This window comes from Leucopleurus acutus, assembly GCF_964270905.1.
Source record: "Leucopleurus acutus genome assembly, chromosome: 21".
In the NCBI taxonomy this organism is placed as follows: domain Eukaryota; kingdom Metazoa; phylum Chordata; class Mammalia; order Artiodactyla; family Delphinidae; genus Leucopleurus; species Leucopleurus acutus.
In genome coordinates this window covers 33,404,290-33,429,498 of record NC_139163.1, presented here as the reverse complement: position 1 = coordinate 33,429,498, position 25,209 = coordinate 33,404,290, and the positions used below count along the sequence as shown (strand labels likewise).

The 25,209-nt window shown below is 38.9% G+C and overlaps 1 protein-coding gene across 2 annotated transcripts in view; it reads right to left on the bottom strand.

Moving 5' to 3' along the window:
- The window catches only part of HOOK3 (hook microtubule tethering protein 3), a 104,345-nt gene that overhangs the window by 29,003 nt on the left and 50,133 nt on the right, over positions 1–25,209 (bottom strand). For both annotated transcript variants that reach the window (XR_014327086.1, XM_082863888.1), the window contains exons 9-15: positions 22,802–22,965; positions 18,354–18,494; positions 15,515–15,716; positions 11,089–11,199; positions 10,242–10,329; positions 3,925–3,994; positions 471–611 (exon numbers count right to left, since the gene is read on the bottom strand). Coding sequence is in view for 1 of the 2 variants with exons in the window: in XM_082863888.1 (XP_082720014.1) it covers positions 471–611; positions 3,925–3,994; positions 10,242–10,329; positions 11,089–11,199; positions 15,515–15,716; positions 18,354–18,494; positions 22,802–22,965 (917 nt within the window). In the remaining variant the exon portion in view is untranslated. The remainder of the gene's footprint in view (positions 1–470; positions 612–3,924; positions 3,995–10,241; positions 10,330–11,088; positions 11,200–15,514; positions 15,717–18,353; positions 18,495–22,801; positions 22,966–25,209) is intronic.

The following is a 25,209-nucleotide window of genomic DNA, read 5'->3' as shown; positions in this document are numbered from 1 at the left end:
AGAAATAACAGATTAAAAAAAAAAAAGCCCTATCAATTGAATCATGATGGATCCTACTGTTTTCCTCATACCAGTCAATTCTTTGAAACATTAGCTTGTAAAAACAGGGTAAACTCTACTAATATAAGCATGACTATGAAGTAAAATTGTCTCAAGAGACTGTGAATAAATCGTGACTTTTTTTAATCCTCTAGTTTTAATTAGTGATTAAAAAGGGAAAATGGTAGGACTTTGGTATCATTTTGCCAGAAGAGAAGAGCTAAAGACGGGAATGCTATTACAGAGAGACTATACTTTTGGGCAAATTTGCCCGTAAGTGGAAAAGTGGAAAAAAGCACTCTTGAAATGAAATGGAATAACACACTTTCACTTTTCAAACCACAACTCAAACCTTTGTTTAAGGGAATCAAAATCAAGGTAAACAGAGAAAACCTAAGTCTAAGCCTAAGCTGCTGCCACGTGCCTCCTACCTGTTCTCTGTCTCCAGTTCATTCTTGCGCAGGCTGGCATCATCTAGAAGGCTCTGCAATAAGGCGATTTTTTCATTGTCTGAACCCTCTTGGTTAATTTTTAACATCTTATTCTCATGCTGAAGACGAATAAGTTTCTCCCTGAGAGCAGAAGAAAAACAGATTAACGTAGTTATCATAATCCAGCTATGCACTGTTATAGATTTAATACATAGAACAGAAATGAAAAACAAAGTACCTGGAAAAAATTTAGCTCCTGTTGTAACTGGCTGAGACATTACATTTCAGGTCTTAAGCACTTTCTTTTTAGAATGGACAATCTGAAGATAACAGAATCCCCATACAGCATGACTTGTAATGAATGAGGTTTCAAAATCCTATTTCCTTTCTGATTTAAGCATTTAAGCTGTGAATGATTTAAGCACTTAAGCTGTGAATGCACCTATGGTATTTGTTCTTTGGTTCTCGTCAACAAAACATCATCTCTAATGCTATGCTCTTACATTACCAATAATTTGGTGGCAAGATGTAACATTCGACGAAGAATGCCTTCAAGACATGCAGTCCATCCATTCCTGTAGATACGGTAAACCTGTAGTCTTGTAACAAGACAGATTATCAGAGCCAGGTTACTGGACTGCATTGTTTTGGGCTCTTTGCGTGATGCCAAATGTTTACACTGAGGGATGCTAAAAGCAACAGCCACACAAAAATTGCCACTGTGAATACTGCAGGGATGATATAATTGAACATTAATTCACATGACGATATCATTGAAGATATACGTCTTGAAGATAGAATTCGTCCTTTATGTTAGAGAGGGTCATCTCTAGAGGGCCGCATGAAGAAGATATTACTATCCATACCAGATGCTATGAAAAACTGTGCTTCTCATGGAAAAAGAAAAAACAAAAGAGAAATATCAAACACAAAAAAAAATTCTGCTCTTATTTTGTAAACACTGTAAACCTTATAAAGTACTTTAACTTTTTCTATTGAAAAGATGAGAGTCAAATCTGTAACCCAACTCAAGCAGTTACACAGAACTTGATATATTTTGTAAATTGAAAAAAATGACTTCATCATATTTGTCAATTACAAAGTAAAACAAGCTCATTGTAGGGTGAAAAAAAGATAAATGAGAAGAAAATACAAACCCTCCATAACCCTGCAGTGCAAAATAATTACTGTTGAAATACAGCCTTCTAACTTTATGCATACGTACAAACATGCAAACACTTGTAAAAATGAATCTCACAGTACCTGTTACACTGGTATCTGCTATTTACACTTAACTTTTCACAATCTTTTCATAGCATTAAATTTTATACTTTAATATTTTAAATGACATGTTAAAGTATATAGACGATCATTATTTAATTCATGCCCAATTATTGGGCATTTAGATTATTACCAATTTTGAACTTTAACATGTTATTAATGATTAGCTTTATAAATATCCTTTTGTGTATATCCTTGGGTATTTCCTCAGAATTAATTCTCAGACAAGTAATTTTTCTGTCAAAAGATAGGCACATTTTTTAGACAACATACACATTCTGCCAAACTGCTCAAAAGAAAAGTTGTACAACCACAAGAAAAAAAATTTTTTGGTAATTATGTGTGGTGATGTATATTAACTAGACTTAATACGGTAATCATTTCACAACATACACACATAGCAAATCATTATGTTGTATACCTAAAGTTGTTACACAGTTATATGTCAATTATATCTCACTTGAAAAAGATTGTATCACTTTAATCTTTTACTCCTAGTTTATGAGGTTTCCAATTTCTCCACACCCTTAACATCAGTGAAAATCATCACTTTTAACAGATTTTTGCAAACTGGAAGAGCAAATTTCATTATGCATCAAGAATACTGACCCATTGTCTATGATATACATTGAGAAATTTCATCCTTTGTACTATTTCATTTTCTTGATAGCTCTTCTAAGACATATTCTAGACACAGAGAATTTTTTTTTTTTTTTTTTTTTTGCGGTACTCGGGCCTCTCATTGTTGTGGCCTCTCCCATTGTGGAGCACAGGCTCCGGATGCGCAGGCTCAGTGGCCATGGCTCACGGGCCCAGCCGCTCTGCGGCATGTGGGACCCTCCCGGACCAGGGCACGAACCCGTGTCCCCTGCATCGGCAGGCGGACTCTCAACCACTGCGCCACCAGGGAAGCCCCACAGAGAATATTTTAATTTGTATTGAGTAATACTCAATAAAAACCATTTTATTTGTTGAATTTTTATCATTGTTCTTTTGTCTCAGAACTTAAAAATCTAACTGTATTACCTATAAGCTTCCTTAAAATTTGTTTTTTGGACATAACCATTTATTTATAAATATTCATAAAAATAAGTGTATTTATTCATTCAACAAACTTTATTGGTCCAATAATAAAGTACCATGTCAGATGGCAGAAAAGTAAAAGGTATACAAGATGCTTCCAGAATTGGTGTTCCATTATACACCATTTGTCTGTCCTTCTTAAACAAATGCCAACAACAAAAACCTTTGTCTTCATTTATTCAATAAGTATTTCAATGCCTATTGCAACTTTCACAGTTTATAAAACTTTTACACAACCATTATTTTAGTTAATACCTCCAACGATGTTATGAAGGATCAAGGCTAGTGTCAATTTAAAAAGGGGGCAAATTAGTCCGAACAAGGTAAAAGCAATATTCAGGATTACTCATTCACCTTCTGATGGACAGCTGGTGCCTCCCTATCAATTTTTCATTCTTAAACATAAAGCCAGGCATATACTGAAATAAATGGAATATTTAAAATGCTATGACTAAATACAAATGTAAGGTACTACTGAGGGAAGAGTAGTAGAGATGAGGAGATGCTTCCTCCTGTCTGTACATTCTGTCTTTCCCAGACCATTCCCTGTACTTGAGTAATAAACCTTAGAGACTAATTTTTTTTTTTTTCTGTATGCGGGCCTCTCACTGTTGTGGCTCCGGATGCACAGGCTCAGTGGCCATGGCTCACGGGCCCAGCCGCTCTGCAGCATGTGGGATCCTCCCGGACCAGGGCACGAACCCGTGTCCCCTGCATCGGCAGGCAGACTCTCAACCACTGCGCCACAAGGGAAGCCCGGGACTAACTATTTTGCAGGCTGATGGCTAGGCATAACCTTTGTCTTTGGGCCACGTGGTTTCACTGCTAAATGTCTGCTGAGGATGCCCAAGCACAGATATATTAGTTTACTGAGTATATGTGAGACACTGTCCTCCCAAAGAGAGAAATCAAGTCTCTGTGGGGACAGCTGAAGAAAGCCCCTAACATCCTAAATCATGGACATCAAACCTCGAGTTAGCGTTGAAAGTGTTAGCGATAAAGAAAAGGAACTGGTCCTCTATACCACAGAGTAGTACGTTTTCTCCAAGAATATTGTGCAGTGTGGCTGTGACCTTCACCATCTCCTTACCTGATTTCAGGTGTGACGATCTCTGCTGCCAGACTGTCTGAAGATTCCTGACTTCCCAGAGGCATTAACCCTGTAAACAAACAATCATGGGTGCAAGGTTAAGAGAGGGCACAGCTACCTCCTTTAGTTCCTATATGAACTCCTACTTTGAGCATTAATTTTAACAGCTAAAATCTTTAATTCAAGTAAAAAACCATGTCACACTTGCCTTACATGATTGCCTTACAACATTATTATTATATCATTTTAACACTTTTTAAGGGTACAACTGAGTGGCAGTAAGTCCCATGTTGGCGCTAAGGCACTATGTTGTGGAACCATCACTACTATCTATTCCCAAACTCTTTCATCACTCAAAACGTAAATTCTGGAACCATTAAGCAGTAACTCCCATTACTTTCTCCCTCAGCTCCTCGTAACTTTAATCCCAACTTCTGTCTGTCTAAATGAACTTGCCCATTCTAGACGCCTCACACCAGTATTTGTCCTTTTGTGTCTGGCTCACTTCACCTAACATAATGTTTTCAATATTCATCTATGTTGCACCATTTATCCCAACTTCATCTCTTTATATGGCCAAATAATATCCCATTATACATACATATCACATTTTCTTTATCCATGTATCTGTCTAAGGACACATGGGTTGTTCCCACCTTTTGGCTATTGTGAATAATGCTGCGATGAACATTGGTATACCAGGACGTGGTTGAGTCCTTGCTTTGATTCTGTTGTATATACACTTAGGAATGGAATTTCTGGATCATATGGTAACTTTTTAAAGAACCACCACACTCTTCCACAGTGGCTGACCCATTTTACGTTCCCACCAGCGAGGCAGGAGGGCTCCGACGTCTCCACACCCTCACCAACACTCGTCACTTTCCCTTCTTTCTGCTTTTCTGATAGTAGCCATCCTAATGGGTGTGAAGTGGTATCTCACTGTGGTTTTGCTTTGCATTTCTCTAATGACTAATGATGTTGAGCACTGTTTCATGTGCCTACTGGACATTTGTATATCTTCTTTGGAGAAATGTCGATTCAAGTCCTTTGCTTGTCCGTGAACTGCAAAGGACTTTTGCAGTTTCTTTTTGTTGTTGAATTGTAGAAGTTCTTTATACACTCTTGACATCAATCATCTATCAGATAAATGATTTGCAGATATTTTCTCCCATCTTGTGGGTTGCCTTTTCACTATGTTGACAAGTGTTCTTTGAAACACAAAAGTTTTAAATTTTGTTGAAGTCCAATTTACCCATTATTTTTGTTGCCTGTGCTTTTGGTATCAATTCCAAGGAATCACTGCCAAATCCAACATCATGATGCTTTTCCTCTATGTTTTTTTAAAATTTTATAGCTTTAGCTCTTACATTTAGGTCTCTGATCCATTTTGAGTTCCTTTTTTGTACATGGTGTAAGGGTCCAACTTCATGCTTTTGGATGTGGACACACAGTTTTCCCAGCACAATCTGTTTGAAAGACTTTCCTTTCCCCCACTAAGTGGTCTTGACACTCTCGTTGAAAATCAATTTATTGCATATTTGCATATGTGAGGGTTTATTTCTAGGCTCTCTATTCTACTCCATTGGTCTATATATCTGTCCTTATACCTACACATACTGTTTTGATTACTCTAACTTTATACTAAGTTTTGAAATCAGGAAGTATGAGTGCTCAAGCTATTTTTTTTTTTCTTTTTCAAGATTGTTTTGGCTATTCGGGATCCCTTGAGATTCCATATAAATTTTAGTCTGGGTTTTTCTATTTCTGCAAAAAATGCTGTTGGTATTTTGATAAGGACTGCACTGAATCTGTAGGGTTTTTTAATATAAATTTATTTATGTTATTTATTTTTGGCTGCGTTGGGTCTTCATTGCCGCGCTCAGGCTTTCTCTAGTTGCAGTGAGCGGGGGCTACTCTTGGTTACGGTGTGCGGGCTTCTCATTTCGGTAGCTTTTCTTGTTGCAGAGCATGGGCTCTAGATGCACAGGCTTCAGTAGTTGTGACTCACAGGCTCTAGAGCGCAGGCTCAGCAGTTGTGGCTCACGGGCTTACTTGCTCCGCGGAACATGGGATCTTCCCAGACCAGGGCTCGAACCCGTGTCCCCTGCATTGGCAGGCGGATTCCTAACCACTGTGCCACCAGGGAAGCCGCCTGTAGATTGTTTTTGGTAGTACTGTCATCTTAACAATATTAAGCCTTAAATGAACATGCGATATCTTCCCATTTAGGTTTTCTTTAATTTCTTTCAGCAGTGCTTTGTAGTTTTCAAGGTACAAGTGTCTCCCTGGTTAGATTTATTCTCAAGTATTTTATTCTTTTTAATCCTATTGTAAATGGAATTGTTTTCTTAATTTACTTTTCATATTGTTCATTGTTAGTGTATAGAAACGTAACTCATTTTTGTGGGTTGATTTTATATCCTGTAAATTTGCTGAGTTCATTTTATTAGTTCTCAGAGCTTTTTGTGTGTGTGTGTGTGTGTAATTTTTAAAGGGTTTCAACATATAAGATCACGTCATCTGCAAACAGAGATGATTTTAGTACTTCCTTTCCAATTTAGATTTTTTTTTCTTTGTCTAATTGCTCTGGCTAGAAGATCCTATACTACATTGAACAGAAGTATAGAAGTGCTGGTCGCAGGCATCATTGTCTTATTCCTGATCTTAGAGGAAATGCTTTCGGTCTTTCACCACTGTGTATGAAGTTAGCTGTGGGTTTTTCATATGGCCTTTATCAAGTTGTAGAAGTTTCCTTTCTAGTTCTCCTCCTAGTTTATTGAGTTTTCTATGATGAAAGGGTGTTGGATTTTGTCAGTTGCCTTTTCTGCATCAGTTGAGATGATCATGTGGTTTTTTTCCCCTTCATTCTATTAATGTGGTATATACTACACTGATCTCTATGTCTTTCCATATGTGAGTTTCATGCTTTTCAATTACAGTAGTTTTATAGTAACTTTTGAAATCAGAATGTGTAAGTTCTCCAACTTTTTATTTTTTAAGATGATTGTTTTGGTTATATAGTGGCTCCTTTTTTTTATATAAATTATAGAATCAGCTTGTCAATTTCTACAAAAAAGTCTGCTGAGAATTTGATTGAGATTGCATTGAATCTTTAGACCAATATGAAGAGAACTGTAGTCTTAACTACAGTGCTTTTTCCAACATCTGAATGTGGAATGTCTTTACATTTATTTAGATCTTTAATTTATCTTAGTAATGATTCATAGTTTTCAGTGTAGAAATCTTGCATTTCTTTGTTAAACCTATCTCTAAGCAGTTTATTCTTTATCATACTATTATAATTTCATTTTCAGATTGTATACTAGTAGTACATAGAAATATAATTGGTATTTGCATACTGATCTTGTATATTGAGACCTTGCTGAACTCATTTATCAGATCTATGATTTTTTACATCCTCTTTTCCTTTCTGGATGCCCTTTATTTCTTTTTCTTGCCTGACTGCACTGGCTAGAACCTCCATGTTGAATAGAACTGGCAAGGCTGAACAGCCTTGCCTTGTTCCTGATCTTAGGGAAAAGCATTTAGTCTTTCATCATTAAGTATGAGGTCAGCTGTAGGGTTTTCATAGACGTCCTTTACTAAGCTGTAGAAGTTTCCTTCTATTCCTAGATTGCTAAGAGTGTTTATCATGACATTTACAAAACAGAAACACACTCACAGACTCAGAGAACGAACTTATGGTTAACAAAGGGGAGAGTGGGGGGCGATGATAAATTAGGAGTTTGGGATTGGCAGATGCAAGCTACTGTGTATAAAACAGATAAACAACAAGGTCCTGCTGTATAGCACAGGGAAGTACATTCAATATCTTGTAATAAACCATAATGGAAAAGAATACAAAAGAGAATGTACATAAATGTATAAATGAATCACTTTGCTGTCCGCCAGAAACTAACACAACATTGTAAATTAACCATACTTCAATTAAAAAAAATTTTTGAAAAAAGAATGTTTATCATGAATGGTGCCACCTACTTTTTCAACTTAATGATATAACATACCCAGCCCTCCACGGCAGGCATATATAAGATATACTTCATTCTTTTTAATGGCTCTGAAGTATACAGTTGAATGAGAATGCCATTCCTGTACTGCTGAACTTCTATGTTGGTTCTAAATTTCACTATTATAAATGATGTTTTAGTTCATAGGGTAAATTTTCAGAGCAAAAATGCTAGCTCAAGGATATATACATGAGGGACTCCCCTGGTGGCACAGTGGTTAAGACTCTGTGCTCCCAATGCAGGGGGCCCGGATTTGATCCCTGGCCAAGGAACTAGATCCCACATGCATGCCACAACTAAGAGTCTGCATGCCACAATTAAGGAGCCTGCCTGCTGCCACTAAGACCTGGTGCAACCAAATAAATAAATATTAAAAGAAAAAAAGGATATATACACGAATAAGGTTTAAAGGTAATAAAGAAACACGTGAAAGCTTACATAAGATGGCCTCCCTTTTCTTGATGATACAGGACCTAAGAATTAAAGCATTAAGGTTCAAGGCTAGATTCTCAAAATTTTGGGAAAACTCATGTAGAATTGACTAGAGATACATGAAAGGACTACCAAGCAGCAACAAGGATCCAATTATGATCAGAAATAATTTGTCTTTTGGTGAGGACAGTCAAGAAAGATGTATAATTTTCTCAAAAGCAAAAATAAACAAGTGGAACTACATCAAACTTAAAAGCTTCTGCACAGCACAGGAAACCATGAAAAAAATGAAAAGGCAACTTACCAAATGGAAGAAAATATTTGCAAGTCAGTTATCTGATCAGGGGTAAATATCCAAAATATATAAAGAACTCATATATCTCAATAGCAAAAAAAACCCAAACAATCCAATTAAAAATGGGCAAAGGATCTGAATAGACATTTTCCCAAAGAAGACATACAAATAGCCAACACGTACATGAAAAAGGCTCAATATCACTAATCACCAGGGAAATACAAATCAAAACCACAATGAACTATCACCTCACACTTGTTAGAACAGCTGTTATTAAAGAGACCAGAAATAACAAGTGTTGGTGAGTATGTGGAGAAAAGGGAGCCCTTGCGCCCAGCTGATGAGAACGTAAATCGGTGCAGCCGCTATGGAGAAGAGAGCTGGGGGGTGGGGGTGGGCTAAATGGGTGAAGGGGGTCAAAAGGTCCGAACTTCCAGGTATAAAATAAGTAAGTCACGTGGATGTAATGTATAGCATGGTGTACGTAATAATACAGTATTGTATATTTGAAAGTCACTAAGAGAGTAGATCTTAAAAGTTATCACAAGAAAAAAATGTTTTTCAACTATGTATGGGGACAGATGTTAGCTAACTAGACTTACTATAGTGACCATTTTGCAATACATACAAATATCGAGTCATATTGTACATGTGAAACTAAGAGTATAATATTATATGTCAATTATACCTCAGTAAACAAAAAAGAAAAGGAAAAAACCAGAAAGATACATAACTTTTTTTAGCTGGCCTTGGTAATCTGGAGTACAGAATAAAACTAATTAGGGCTTGAAATAAGTCAAGAGGATAAGGAAAGACAGTGGTGATGAGAACACAGCTGAAATGGCTGGTATGCAGGCTGCGTGAGCTGGAAAAGGTGGTGATCAGTAGACGATCAGCAGAGACTACAGAGGGGGCTGAAGGTGGATGGAGCAGATGAGCAGGTTTGGTAGAAGGAGTGAGGAGGGGAAAAGGAGGCTGTAGTCAGAGGAAAAGAAAAATTCTAGTCTCAGGTAACTGAAAAGCCAAGGGTTGGTAGTTGGAGTGGGAGTGAACAGAGGGTGAAGCTCTGTAAGTCAGCAACCAGGTCCTGCATCCCTCGAGTGGTAGAAGGTAAACCCTCAGCTAAGTGCTGCTCCTTTCCTGTGAGAAGGAGAAGGTTTCTACTTTGGATGTTAAGTCCCTTAGTGAATTGATACCCACCTCACATCTCAGCTGAGAAAAATCACTGATGTATAAAGTCTGATACACTTCTAAAGAGGTCACTAAAAACTTTTCAGGTGTATTATTAAACAGAGATGATTTAACAAATGTTTATGCTTTTGATTTCATAAAACCCAAACATTTAAATTTAATTAAAATTAAAAAGTAGGCAAGTAAATCCAGTCCCGTAACTACAGTCATAAAATCTGGGTAACAGTTCAAAATCTGTATCAATCTCATGGCCTCTTTACCAAATTCAAGTTCTCGTCTTTGGCGCAATCATCTTAAAATGAATCTAATATTTTTCCTGATACTATCAGAAATAAGTAACCTTGCTTGGGCTACTGAAATGTTGCTACCTTGAGTTGTGAGTTGCCCTTCTTGAGCCTGAACACAACGAAGCTCTTCGATGGTTTCCTTCAGAGAATCCCTTTCTGTTCTTAACCTCTGGAGGGACATTAAGAATGAGGAAAGTTAGCTTCAAGCTTTATGAGTTTACTCATCAGTGGTCTTTGCCTTACCTAACAGAATGATAAACAGTGGTGAACATGGACATGTTACACCTTTTGACCTTCTACAGAAAGATCACAGAAGGAAACGATTACACGATTTTTTTCCCGTTTAACAATCTTGAGTATCTACTACGTGCAAGGCAGGATCCTATCAGTTAATCATAAGAAACAAAACCACCTACTTCATCTTTAACAATGAGTACCTTATTATGTAAATAACTTTCTTTTCATGAAACATAAAAGATCAAACAACACAAATCATGACAAAGTAAAAGTATTTTAAAAAGCTTCAAAATATGCTGAAATATTCATAAATCATGTATATTGATAAATCACGACAAAGTAAAAATATTTTTAAAAGCTTCAAAATATCCTGAACAACAAAAAGAATTGTGTCTTCATATAAAAAACAGAAAAGCTACATAAATTTCTAGAAATTCACAAGTAAGAGGAAGGAAAAGAAGCAACAGTGGTAGAAAAGTTAAATATATTAAAAAGAAATTAGAATAGCAATCTTTTATTTTAGATCTATTTCTGAAACACAAATGTAAATCTTTTATAATTAAAAAAGAAGATCTCAAATTTTCAAATTTATAAATAGAAGCAGAAATTAATGTAGGCAAAACATGAATTAAATATCATTTTCTTAACTTCAGCACTGCTCAAAACCAAAATGCCTAATATATATACTCACATCCTTTTCTTTTTGAAGACTGTCAACTTTTTCTTTTAGCCGCTTATATTCAAAATCTAATTTATCTGCTTTCTTCGATTCTTCAGATAATCTATTTTGCAGTTCTACTACCTGTATAGAAAGGTACCATTAACTTTTATAATTTGAAACATTAGACATTATTATTATTTTCTTCTACAGATCTATGAAAAGTCTCTCCCCAAAAAATACTCAAAAAAATACACACGATACGGGAGCCTAACCCAATGGAAAGAACCAGGTACAAAAGTCTGCCCAGATACTATGGGTTCTAAAACCAGATCATCCAGAGGAACAAATGTTCAAAACTATGAAAACCTACAGGACTTCCACTTCCTGTAACACAGGAAACTGCAGTCTGGGAACCCTTTTAGCATGAAGCAAAAGAAATGCTAGGGGAAAAGAATACAACTGCCTCGCTAGGCTTATAACAAAGTAAGGGAAATCCTCAGGGGTTAAAAGTGGAGCAGGAAGTTTGTGAGGATGCTATGCGCAGTGTGACATGCCACCTGGCAATACCAGGAACCCAGGCCTTTAAAACTATCGGGAGGCAGGCTGCTGTTAAACTACCTTGGACTCTAATAAAAGGTGGTGAGTCAGTAAACAGGCAGGTTAGGGAAAAAAAATCCATCAGCTGGCAAAATCAATAAGGAAACTTGCCCATCTTAAAGTGAGTGTTCTGGGCTTTAAAAAGTGTAACGTGAAAATGTGTAACCATAGCCTGCAAATGCATGGATTTATGCTTGAGTTTTTACCACACGCCTTGTCTGGCAAATCCTAAGGCAAGCAATTAATTTAAAGTCGTCCTGATTGGTAATGCTGTGGAAAATCTGGCATAAGAAAAACATACATTGTCTGGAGGAACACAACCTCAACCAGGTCCCCAGTATTCCCAAAGGTAAAGATGAGCCAAACGACAGAGCAAAATCTAAAATTACAAAAGTCTTAAAGAAAAAATACACTATGAACAACAGTCAGCAGAAAAACATTAACAGCACTAACAACAATAAAACAGTAGAATAAGACCTCTAAGGATTTCAAATTGGAGTTACCAGACATAAAATACTAGGTTCAATACTTTTAAATAAAGAAATCTAAATTATAAAAGGAATAAAAGACCACCAAATATGATCAAGCAGGTTTGAAAGAGCACCCAAAGAGAAACTGCAGAAAGAAAAATATTATACTGAAAAATAAAATATATTAAGCTCCAGATCAGAAACAGATAGAGAATTAGTGTATTCCACTACAATAATTGTAAGTGCAGATTTCTTTTTTATTTATTCTGTTTGTAATTCACTGTTAATACTAAATCTGATGTCCTTCATCAATTCTGAAAAATATTCAGCCATTCTTTCCTTCAAATAATGTCCTACAATTCTTTCCATTATTTCCTCTGGAACTCTAATTAAATCATTTCTTATTTTAAATTTATACCCTTTAATCACATTTATAGTTTCTTTGGGCTACATTTATTTTTGGTAATTTCTCAGTCCAACTTTGTTATATGTTGAAAATTTTCATAATGAAATGTTGGGAAAAAATGTATTCACCAAAAAAAACTTGCCAGACATTCATGGTGTACAGGGTTGCTCTACTAAAACTTCTCTAATTTATTATATTAAGCTAGTACAATTTTTTTTTTTTTTTTTTTTGCGGTACGCGGGCCTCTCACTGTTGTGGCCTCTCCCGTTGCAAAGCACAGGCTCTGAACGCGCAGGCTCAGCGGCCATGGCTCACGGGCCTAGCCGCTCTGCGGCATGTGGGCTCTTCCTGGACCAGGGCATGAACCCATGTCCCCTGCATCAGCAGGTGGACTCTCAACCACTGTGCCACCAGGGAAGCCCATAAGCTAGTACAATTTTGATGCCAAAATCAGAAGACAAGGAAAGCACGAGATAGAAAACTTTAAGTAGACAAATCATAGAGGCAAAATATTCCAAGTAAAATGAACAAAGCAAATTTAACTATGTGAAACCACAAATAAATCTGCTATGACTAAACTAAGTTTATCCCAGGAATGCAAGGATGGTTTAAACATAGAAATCCATTAATATAATTCATCAGATTAATAGAAGCAGCAGCATAGGAGTCTCTCAATAGGTGTAGCTGATTAAATTCAACATCCATTTAAGATAAACACCTGTGCAAATTAGGAATACAATGAAATTTTGTTATCCTAATGAAAGGTGGCTACAAAACCTATAGCAATCCTTACAATATACTGGTAAAACATTTAAAGCACTGTGTATGAAATCAACAAGAAATGGTTGCCTATTATTATTGCTTCTATTAAAGGCTGTACTAAAGGTCAGCCATGTTGATTAAGAAGAAAAAAAGGGTATGCCATAGAAAGAAACAAAATGGCTTTTATTTGTACAAAATATGACTTCTGCCAAAAGAACTAATAGACATTATTAGAAATAATATGGGAATTTGGCAAGATTGTAAAATCAACATATAAAAACCAATTTAATCACATAAATGAGCAACACATTGAAAATGGTATCTTTTCTTTTTCTAACTGCATTTACAAAAGCAACCAAATACATAAAGTACTAAGAGTAACTATAATATAATATGTGCATGATATTTATAAGAAAATTATAAAACTTAATTGAAAGACACTGAAGATCTAAATAAATGGAAAGATACTATATTCATTGATAGGAACATTTACTGTCATAAAGATGTCAATTCTCCCTAAACTGATCACCAGATTCAATGTAATTCCAATTTCCAAAGATTTGGGGTTTAAAGGGAACGGAAAGGTCCAAGAATAGACAAACAATTTTGGAAAAGAACAGGGTGCGGGTATCTGTACTACCCAAATATCAAAATTACTAAAGATCTATAGATGATAAGAGAGTGTTTTGGTGTTAGAGTAGACAAACAGACCAATGAAACAGAAGAGATCGCCATAAACAAACCCACATATAACATGGTAACTTTAGATATATGATAAGATAGAATTGTAGGGCACCGCAGAAGAGACTGATTATTAAATAAAAGCTGCTAGGTTGACTGGTTGTCCACAAAGACGAAAAATATCAAATGGATCCCTACCTCACACCCTACATGAAAATCAATTTCTTGTGGATTAAAGACCTAAATGTACAAAACAAACTTTAAACCTCTGTAAAGAAAACAGAGATTAGTGTTACATCTTTATATAGGAAATGACTTCTTAACTGAGACATAAAAAGCACAAATCATACACCTGAAACTAACAAAACACTGTAAATCAACTATACTCCAATAAAATTTTTTTATAAAAAGCACAAATCATAAAGAAAAAGGTATTTAAAGTTCATCATGTTAAAATTATCAATCTCAAAAAAAGTAAAAGGACAGGTCACAGACTGCTAGGAAATAAAGGCAACATGTGACAAAAGATTAATACCAGGAACAAATAAAGAACTTTTAGAATCAATAAAAGAAATAATCCAACTTTAAAAATGAATAAAAGATAAAAATAGGCAATTCACAAAAGAAATGTGATCAGTAAATATATTTGCAATTAGGGTAACGCAAAGTATAATCATAAGGAGACATCATTTCAAATCCATCCTTCAACTGGCAAAATTTCAAGTCTGATAATACTATGTGTTGGTGATGATGTGGAGCAACAAGAATTCATACAAACTGCCTGCTGGTAATAAAATCACAGTGGAGGACATTTGGCAATATCTAATTAAATGAAGACTCTCTAAGGAAGATATTCCACATAGTTGTAAAACTTCCACACATGTATCGAAGAGGACATGTTCAGTACTATTCACAGTGGCCTTTCTTGCAATATTAAAGAAAAAGACAAAACATCCTATATGTCCTTCTCCAGAAAAATGGATAAATGTGGTATTGTCACTCAACAGGATACTACAGATTGGTACAAGTGAATGGGATAAAGCTACAACTATCAACAAAACAAATCTCACAAATACCACTGAGCAAAAGCAAATCGCAGAAGAGAACTTTCACTATATCATTATATAAAGTTTTGAAATGTCAAAAGTGTTATAAGTTTTTAGGGATACACACACACATATATGTATGTGTGTGTGTATGTACAGGGAAGAATAAAGAGATGCGTAGGCACAAAACCCACAAAATAGGCTAGTGGTTACTGCAATGAGGAGGGGGAGAGTGTTTTGTTTATTAAGCATGGATACTTACTGTATCATTTTTTTACTTTTGTGTATTTCTCAAGTATTACACAATAAATTAAAAATAATAAATAATAAAAGGATCTGTTATAGAGACCAACCAATAAGCCCTGGATAAGAACTAAGTTTCATAGGTGAAAAACCGAATACCATGAAAACAAGTCAGTGGACTCTGATAAACCAGCGTTACACTGCAGAGCTCAGCTGGAAACAGCGTTAAGAAATTGTGCTGCTCTCCTTACCTGTCTCTTATACGTCTCAAGTTGACTTCGAGCCGCGTTGGCTTTTCTCAGCTCCTCCTCTAGGCTAACTGTGTTCTGCATATACATAGTATTCTTCTCTTCTAAGAGTTTAACCTGACGCCTCAAATCACCAAGATCTTCTAGCTTCTTTTTATATGATTCCACTTGGCCTTCTAGTTTAGACACTTTATCAGAAGAATGTCTAGAATGAGATGGGAAACCAGAAATCACACACACATCCGCAATGGTAAAGCTGCTGTAGGCAGTGCTAAACCAAGCGGATTGCCAGGAAGTAACACGTTCTAAAGAAATTATAAGACCAAAGGTGAGTCCAGCTTAGTTTTTTGTGCAGGTTCAAAAGTATGACCAAAATTACAGCAAAATTTATAATAGACAACATTATAAAATTTAAGGAATGCAAGTAGGAGGGGGTAGCCAACAGAGTCACATGTAGCACAAAAGCAAAATGAATTGTACACTGTCCAAATAATTTGGCAATTAGGCTGTTATTAGTGACCAGAGGAACAGCTGTTTTGGTGGAGCAGTGGGGCAAGCAGTGGTGAATTTTAGTGGGTTAAGGAAAGAATGTAAACTTTACCTTGTGTAATCTAAATTTGTTCTGGAGGGAAGGAGAGAATAATAGGTCTCTCACTTTTTCTAAGATAAGAGGGACAGAAACATATAAATGTATACTAAGGAGGCAGATTCAAATGTGAAGGGAAATGATAACTGATGTAGCACAGTCCCTGCAGAAGCAAGAAGGGTTGAGACCCAGAGCATTGAAGGATAGCACTGGACAGGAGGACGAGTAACAGGTCTGCACTCTAGAAGCAAAAGAGAAAAGATGGGCGCAAATGCAGGAGACACAGCACATGGAGGGTCCATAGGTCATGGCCTCGTTCCTCAATGCAGGAGACAACGTCATCTACTGAGACTGAAGCACAGGAGAGGTGTGGTGGGGTCAGTCAGGTGAGAAGAGTTATGAAAATACATAGCAGCTATGAGAGAAATGGGAGACAGAGCAATCTACGGATGAGCAGTAGAACAGTGGACCAGTGCTAGGAGCCCACACGGATGGGCAGTAGAATGGTGGACCAGTGGGAGGGGTCCATACGGATGGGCAGTAGAGCGGTGGACCAGTGGGAGGGGCCCACACAGATGGGCAGTAGAGTGGTGGACCAGTGGGAGGAGCCCATATGGATGGATGGGCAGTAGAGTGGTGGACCAGTGGGAGGAGCCCACACGGATGGATGGGCAGTAGAGCGGTGGACCAGTGGGAGGAGCCCATATGGATGGGCAGTAGAGTGGTGGACCAGTGGGAGGAGCCCATATGGATGGAAGGGCAGTAGAGTGGTGGACCAGTGGGAGGAGCCCATATGGATGGATGGGCAGTAGAGTGGTGGACCAGTGGGAGGAGCCCATATGGATGGATGGGCAGTAGAGTGGTGGACCAGTGGGAGGGGCCCACACGGATGGGCAGTAGAGCGGTGGACCAGTGGGAGGGGCCCACACGGATGGGCAGTAGAGCGGTGGACCAGTGGGAGGAGCCCACACGGATGGGCAGTAGGGCGGTGGACCAGTGGGAGGAGCCCACACGGATGGGCAGTAGGGCGGTGGACCAGTGGGAGGAGCCCACACGGATGGGCAGTAGAGCGGTGGACCAGTGGGAGGGGCCCACACGGATGGGCAGTAGAGCGGTGGACCATGGGAGGGGCCCACACGGATGGATGGGCAGTAGAGCGGTGGACCATGGGAGGGGCCCACACGGATGGATGGGCAGTAGAGCGGTGGACCATGGGAGGGGCCCACACGGATGGATGGGCAGTAGAGCGGTGGACCATGGGAGGGGCCCACACGGATGGATGGGCAGTAGAGCGGTGGACCATGGGAGGGGCCCACACGGATGGATGGGCAGTAGAGCAGTGGACCATGGGAGGGGCCCACACGGATGGGCAGTAGAGCGGTGGACCAGTGGGAGGGGCCCACACGGATGGGCAGTAGAGTGGTGGACCAGTGGGAGGAGCCCACACAGATGGATGGGCAGTAGAGCGGTGGACCATGGGAGGGGCCCACACGGATGGATGGGCAGTAGAGCGGTGGACCATGGGAGGGGCCCACACGGATGGATGGGCAGTAGAGCGGTGGACCATGGGAGGGGCCCACACGGATGGATGGGCAGTAGAGTGGTGGACCATGGGAGGGGCCCAGTGGAGAGTGAGATCACTAGTCTGCAGGAGGACAAAACTACCTCACTGTGATTTTCCCTGTTTGTTCTCAGCATTCGAAGAGCAAACGCATACAACATAGATGGTTGGAATGATCCAACAGAGGATAGATTACACAAGCAGAATGGTGCAGAAACGAGGTGGCAGGGAGTGAGGCGCCCAGTGAAAGAACAGTTGAGTCCAGCAAGGAAACGAGCCATGTGTGTGGGTGTGACGGTATCCGAGAAAGAGGAAGACCAAGTGACTGACGGACGCAAAATTAAAGAACAGGAGTAGTAATGAGAAAAGCTCAGAGCTACGCAAGTATGAAGTGGTGGCCAGAGGTTAATTCCTATTTAACAAACATTTATATACAGCACTTATTTGCCAGATACTGTTCCAAGTGCTTACAAATATCACCTCACTTAATTCCACATGTCAGTCTGAGGTAGGTATGTGTGTTATTTCCATCTTACAGATGAGAAAATGGTTCCATAGAGGTTGACTAAACGGCAGCACTGGGATCTGAACCCATCTTCCTGTGCTCAAAGACCCTAGAGTTTGTAAAATCGGTGGCAGAACCGTTCTGGGGGATCACAGGTGTGAGATTCTACAAAGATGGGAAGGTTGTCTACCTAAGAACGTCTATTTCATCTTTTAGAGACTGAGCGTCATCTGCCAAAGTGGTCAGTTCATCGTTCTGCTGCCGAAGTTCAGACATCTCCTTTTGTAACTCTTCACAGCGTATTCGATAGTCATCTTTGGCTGCTTCAAGTCTGTAACCGAAACAAAACAGACCAAGAAAGCACTATTTACTGTCTAATAATTCTCCTTATAACAGGAAAAGTAAGTAAAAAACATGAAAATAAATTCTTCTTGGATCTGTCTCCTACTTTTGTGACCATACACTGTATTTCCAAGTTTTAACTATCCTGGAAACGGATTCTACTGCTCCAAGACTTGCAGAAAGGTAACAACGGATCGCCATTCCTCTACTCAGAAAGTTAGACGCCAAAATATAGCAGCTATAATTTATTTAAAGTTTTATTTTCAATGATGAAATTAACACATATTCCTTTTGAAAATTCACAAGACGCAGAAAAGCAAAGAAGATAAAAGTTATGCATTGCTCTAGACAGATACCTACTGTTAACATTTTTGGAGTATAACCTCCAGTCTGATTTCTATTCATAGATCTTTTCCCCCCAAAATATGGATAATATTGTTCCTAATTTATATTAATTTGTTTTGTTTAACATACATCCTTCCTTTGGATTTAAAAGATTCTTTCTCATGTCACAAATATTTATCATTGATTATTTACTTTTTTTTTTTGCGGTACGTGGGCCTCTCATTGTTGTGGCCTCTCCCATTGTGGAGCACAGGCTCCGGACACGCAGGCTCAGTGGCCATGGCTCATGGGCCCAGCCGCTCCACGGCATGTGGGATCTTCCTGGACCGGGGCACGAACTCGTGTCCCCTGCATTGGCAGGCGGACTCTCAACCACTGCGCCACCAGGGAAGCCCTATTTACTTTTAATTTTATTTATGTAAGTATTTAACATACAGAAATTCTTAATTTTTATGTAATTCAATTGATGAATCTTACATTTCATAGTTTCTACTTCTTTTAATTTTTTTTAACTTTTTATTTTATGTTGGGGTATAGCCAGTTATCAATGTTGTGATGGTTCCAGGTGCCGAGCAAATGACTCAGCCATACATATACAGGTATTCATTCTCCCCCAAACTGCCCTCTCATCCAGGCTGCTACACAACACTGAGCAGAGTTCCCTGTGCTCTAAAGTAGGTCCTTGCTGGTTATCCATTTTAAATATGACAGTGTGTGTACATGTTGATCCAAACTCCCTAACTATCCCTTCCCCCCACCCTTTCCCCCTGGTAACCATAAGTTCTCTAAGTCTTTGAGTCTGTTTCTGGTTTGTAAATGAGTTCATTTGTATCATTTCTTTTTAGATTCCTCATATAAGTATAGTTTCTACTTCTAATGTGCAATTAGAACGTTTTTTCCCTTCTAATTCTTTGTTTTCTGTTAGTATTTATACAGTTTCATTTTTAACATTAATGTTTTCAATTTCCCTGGAATTCATTTGGGTATATGATGTAGTACAGGAATCTAACTTTTCCTGCCAAAATATCTACCAACCATTCCAAAACTGTTTAACAAATAATTTAACCTTTCCCTATTGATTAGAAAATGCCATCTTTATCACATTACGTATTTTTATATATACTTGGACTGGTTTCTGGATCTTCATTTGTGTCATTGGTGTCTATTTTGCTGCACTGGTACCAAGCTATTTTCATTAGTATATTAGTACTTGGGTGTGGCCAGTATTCCCTCATTATACTTTGTTCTCAAAACATTTTGGGAATCTCTTGTTCATTAATACTTCTAGATGAACATAAAATTTGAATTGGAATCAAGTTCAAATTATATAAGTTAAGAAAAAAATGGCATTCTTACAATGTTCCATTAAAAACACCTAAAAATATGTTCTCTCTCTCCACACAGTATTATGTTTTATGTATAACTTAGAAGTTTTTGTCATCTAACTCCTTCATATTACTTAAATTTTTTTTTTTTTTTTTTTTTTTTTTGTGGTACACGGGCCTCTCACTGTTGTGGCCTCTCCCGTTGCGGAGCACAGGCTCTGGATGCACAGGCTCAGCGGCCATGGCTCATGGGCCTAGCCGCTCAGTGGCATGTGGGATCTTCCCGGACCGGGCACGAACCCATGTCCCCTGCATCGGCAGGTGGACTCTCAACCACTGTGCCACCAGGGAAGCCTGTACTTAATTTTTTTTTTTATTCTTCACTTAAATACTTATAAATGGAAGTTTTTCCTGATGATACTAACTAGTTATTGGTAAAAAAACTTATGACCTATGCAGCAGTCTTACATTACCCTCTCCCTGTTAAATGTTTATTGGTTCTAAGAACTTCTGAGTTAATTCTCTTATATTTTCTGGGTGGACACACATATTATCTACAAATAATCATCGTTTATTGATACTTTTTGTCTTCCCAATATTTTAATCTCATTTCTTTTTCTTATTTCATTTTCTAGAAAAGTAATAACAGCGAAATCTTATACAGCATCTATGTGCCAGGCAATATTCTCAAAATACTTTATATATATTAACTCATTTAATGCTCACAAAAATTCTAGAAGGTAGATAATACTATTATACCATCTTATAGTAGAGAAAATGGAGGCATGCCCAAGGTTACACAGCTAGTAAGTGGCAAAGCCAGGATTTTTAGAATGTCTAGGAAAATGTCAAATAATAGATTAATACTCATCCTCATTTCATTCTTAACTTTACTGAGAATTTCATATACCAAGCTTATTTTATATTTTTCTTTCTCCTTTACCTTATGGATTGGAGGAGTTATAATACATTTAATAGTTACTGTAATAGATTTAATAATACTCAACAGGTTAATAATCCTGGGATAAAGCTTACTTTAGTACTGGATTGAATTTGCTACTATTTTATTCAGGAATTATTTATTCAGGAATTTATTTATTTATTTATTTATTTATTATTTATTCAGGAATTATGAGCATACTCATAAATGAGATGTCAGTCATTTGAAAATAATAGTAATAAACCCATTATGTTAATATAGACAACATACTGTTTATGAAAAATAACTGTATTTTCTAAAACCAAAAAATGGTGAGGAGAGTGGCAATATTTTTTATATTCTGTGACTCAAATCATCTGGTTTAGTAGAAGACAGCTGGGTTCCCACAGGTGTTTCTACACTGGTCTGCTGTGATGGTTTTTTGGCTGCGGTATATGAAGGAGATCCAGCCAAGCACAGAAATGCAGTTGGAAAAGAGAGGGCCCTGAAGACTCTCTGAGAGGGTCCTCGGATGACACTCTGAACCACAGATGTAGACCATAGGGGATGGGTTGTTTGTCTAAGGTTTCTGAGAAGACTAAGAAAATTTGTTTATTTTTTCCTGTCAAGGCCAAAAAAAAAAAATGCAGAAACATTTCATGGGGAAACAAAGGACTGAGTCACTGCACAAGTAAAAAAAACCTAATTGATATTTAATTTCTCCCAGTTTTGACACTGAAAATCTATGGTTGGGTAAGAAACAGGCCAGGATATGTTTTCTAGTAAATCACAACACAGTATTTTATCATACTGCCAAGTCCTTCAACTTTGGGGTTCTATTTTGTCTTGCAGGACACCAAATTTTTCCTTTTCTTCTTTTCCTTTTCACCATCCAATTGCCAATGGGCCCTCTTCCTTCTTTTTGGCCTTTTCCTCTCCCAGAAGATGTGTCTGGAAGACTGCCCCTTTACATCAGCTCGCCCTTTAAATAGGCTTGTCTCTATAACCCACGCACCTGGCCTTTATTTTGCGTTTCTTTAAACTGTGCTCTGGAAAAGGCAACAATCTCTAAATTCCGTGCCTGTTTATTATTTTGGCATTTGGTCCTTTAAGAAGATACACTTACTTTGAATTCCTATCCCTGCAGTTTGTGATCTAATGTCTTTTTTTGTTTTAAAGTAATTTCCGATTTTGAGTGAATTTAATCTTTGCAGAGACTGCTCCAACTCACCCTCAGGCCCCTTCGCTAGTTCTTCCTCTGTCTCTGAGTTTTTTCTCTGTCTGCCTTTACTTGCCTCAGAGTGCCTGGCAGGATGGAGGTGGGCTGGTATTTGCTTCCTTCCTTTCACTCACAGTTATTGTTCAGTTGGGGCATTCTGTCTGAAAGTCATACTGAGGGTGAGCATTCATAGATTTTCCTAAATGAGCAGTTATTTCATGTCGTGTGGGAAGACTTTTGGGAAGTGGCTAATTGCACAGCCTCCCTGGTCTGAGGTTACCCGAAAGTCCTAACACTATATTCTTAACTTTAAAAGACATTACCCTGTGCACCGCAACAAAGAGTAGCCCCCGCTCGCCGCAACTAGAGAAAGCCTGCACGCAGCAACGAAGGCCCAACCCAGCCAAAAATAAATAAAATAAATTTATATATAAAAAAAAGACATTACCAAATCTAAAAAAATGAGATCTGAGTGAGTTGTCCCTTACCGGAATGTTTCTTCTTGGAGCTGTTCTAACTGAGTCTGGAGCTGCAGATGCCTTCTTCCTGCTGGACTATTAGGATCTTCTATAGAATCAGACTGATTCAGCCTTTCCATTAATACCTGATTCTCTGCCAACAGACTACTCTTCTCCTCTTGCAATGCTGCAACCTGTTAGAATATAGGAAGACAGTGGTTATTTTCTCCAATTACACTGGAATCCGCATAATCACTTGTGAATTACCATTACGAATTAAAGCCTGATTTTAAAGAAGTACAAGCAACCTCCACTTAAAACACTGACATTATTTTGGAATATTGCACAGGCAGAGCAGTAGAGTAAGCAAGAATTCATTCTTTATTTTACATTTGAAAAGGTAACTCACCAAAGAAGATATGTAATGGCAACTAAGCACACAAAAAGATACTCATGATTAGTCATTAAGGAAATGCAAATTGAAACCACAGTGTCATATCCATACACTTACTCCCACTAGAATGCCGAAAATCAGAGAGACTGGCTGTACCAAGTGTTGGTAAAGATGAAAACAGATGGGAGCTTCACACACCTGTTCAGCACGTGAAATGTTCCACAGGCTGTGAGAAACCGGTTCACATTTTCCTAAAAAATTAAACATGCAACTACCACATAACCCAGACATTTTACACTTAGGTATTTATTTACCAAAGAGAACTAAAAGCATATGTCCACACAGAGACGTAGAATGTTTACAGCAGCTTCATTTGTAATACAGAGAAACAAACGTTGACCAGTAGGTGAATGGATAAATAAATTGCAGCACATCCATACAACAGAATACTATCTGACAATACAAAAGAATTAACTATTAATACCGATAACATGAATGAATCTCAAAATAATGAAAGAAGCCAGGCAGAAAAAGAGTACACTGTGTATGACTCCTTTCATATGCAATTCTAGAAGACACGAGCTAATCTACAGTGACAGAAAGCAGAGCCGGGACTGGAAGAGGATTACAGTCATGAGAACTCACTATCCTGATCATGGTGATGGTTTCGCACGTTTATACATGTCAACATGCATCAGAACTGTACACTTCAAAGATGAGCAGTTTGTTGTATGTCAACTTCATCTCAAAAAACTGTAAAAAACAGAAGTCGCCTGCCATTTCTGATTCTCCCTCTCCACCCCCATTTTCTCTGGAACTTGTTCCAGTTGGGCTATTGCCCCACCATCCTCAGGATCAGCCGACCTTCGCTTCTGTGGCTCCCAGGACACCTCCCTCTCCTGGTCTGTGTGCCTCCTCTTTACTCCAGTCAAGCCCTCTTCACCTCCCTGCCTCTGGCACACGCATGGCTTTTCCTTTCTAAATACATTGATGGCTTCCAGCTTCTGGGCTGTCAACATAATTTATCCACTGACAGCTCGCATGTTTCTATTCCCAGCCTGGAACCCCGCACTGGGTATCACGTCCAATTGGAGGTCCACCAGGCGTCTGAATTTTTTTTTTTTTTTTTTTTTTTTTTGCGGTACGCGGGCCTCTCACTGCTGTGGCCTCTCCCGTTGCGGAGCACTGGCTCCGGACGCGCAGGCTCAGCGGCCATGGCTCACGGGCCCAGCCGCTCCGCGGCATGTGGGATCTTCCCGGACCGGGGCACGAACCCGTGTCCCCTGCATCGGCAGGTGGACTCTCAACCACTGTGCCACCAGGGAAGCCCCCAGGCGTCTGAATTTAACCTGTCCAGGTGGGACTCTCATTCCCCCACACCCCGCCCTGCCCTCCCACTGTCTTCCCCATCTCAGCGATGCTAACTCTGTCCTTCCACTTGCTCTGGCAGGATCTGTCCCATCTCGTCCTCACACCCACGCCCACTCTTTCAGCAAACATCAGCGGCTCTGCCTTCAGACGGATTTCAGCCACTTCTAACCGCCCCTCAATTCTGATTTAAGCCAACCTAATTTTTTGCCTGATTATTGCGAAGGCCTCTGAATTGGTCTGCTTGAGTTGGCCCTCACCACCCAGCAGCCACCATAATCCATTAAAATAAAACTCGGATCACAGGACGTCTTTGCTCACAGGCCTCCAACGGCTTCCCATTTATTTACTCAGCCTGTACCAAGGCCTCTGCAGACGGACTCCTCTCCCCAGGCTTCACTCCTGCTGCCCTCACCTTCGTGCTCCCGGAGACACCAGCTGCCCCGCGTCAGGCCTGTGCGCTGAGCCTGGAGGAGCCTCGCAGGAAGCCTGGGAGGCCGCTTATCCACCCTCTAGGATTTACTAACTTGCTGCCTCCCCGGCGGCCTTTGCTGACAACCCAGTCAGAACTAGTTCCTCCAACCCCGTGCCCCCGCCCCCCCCGAGTCCCCCTTTCTCTAGAATACTTATCAGCAGCACACAACAGACCGTATTCTTATCCTGTTCACTGTCTGTC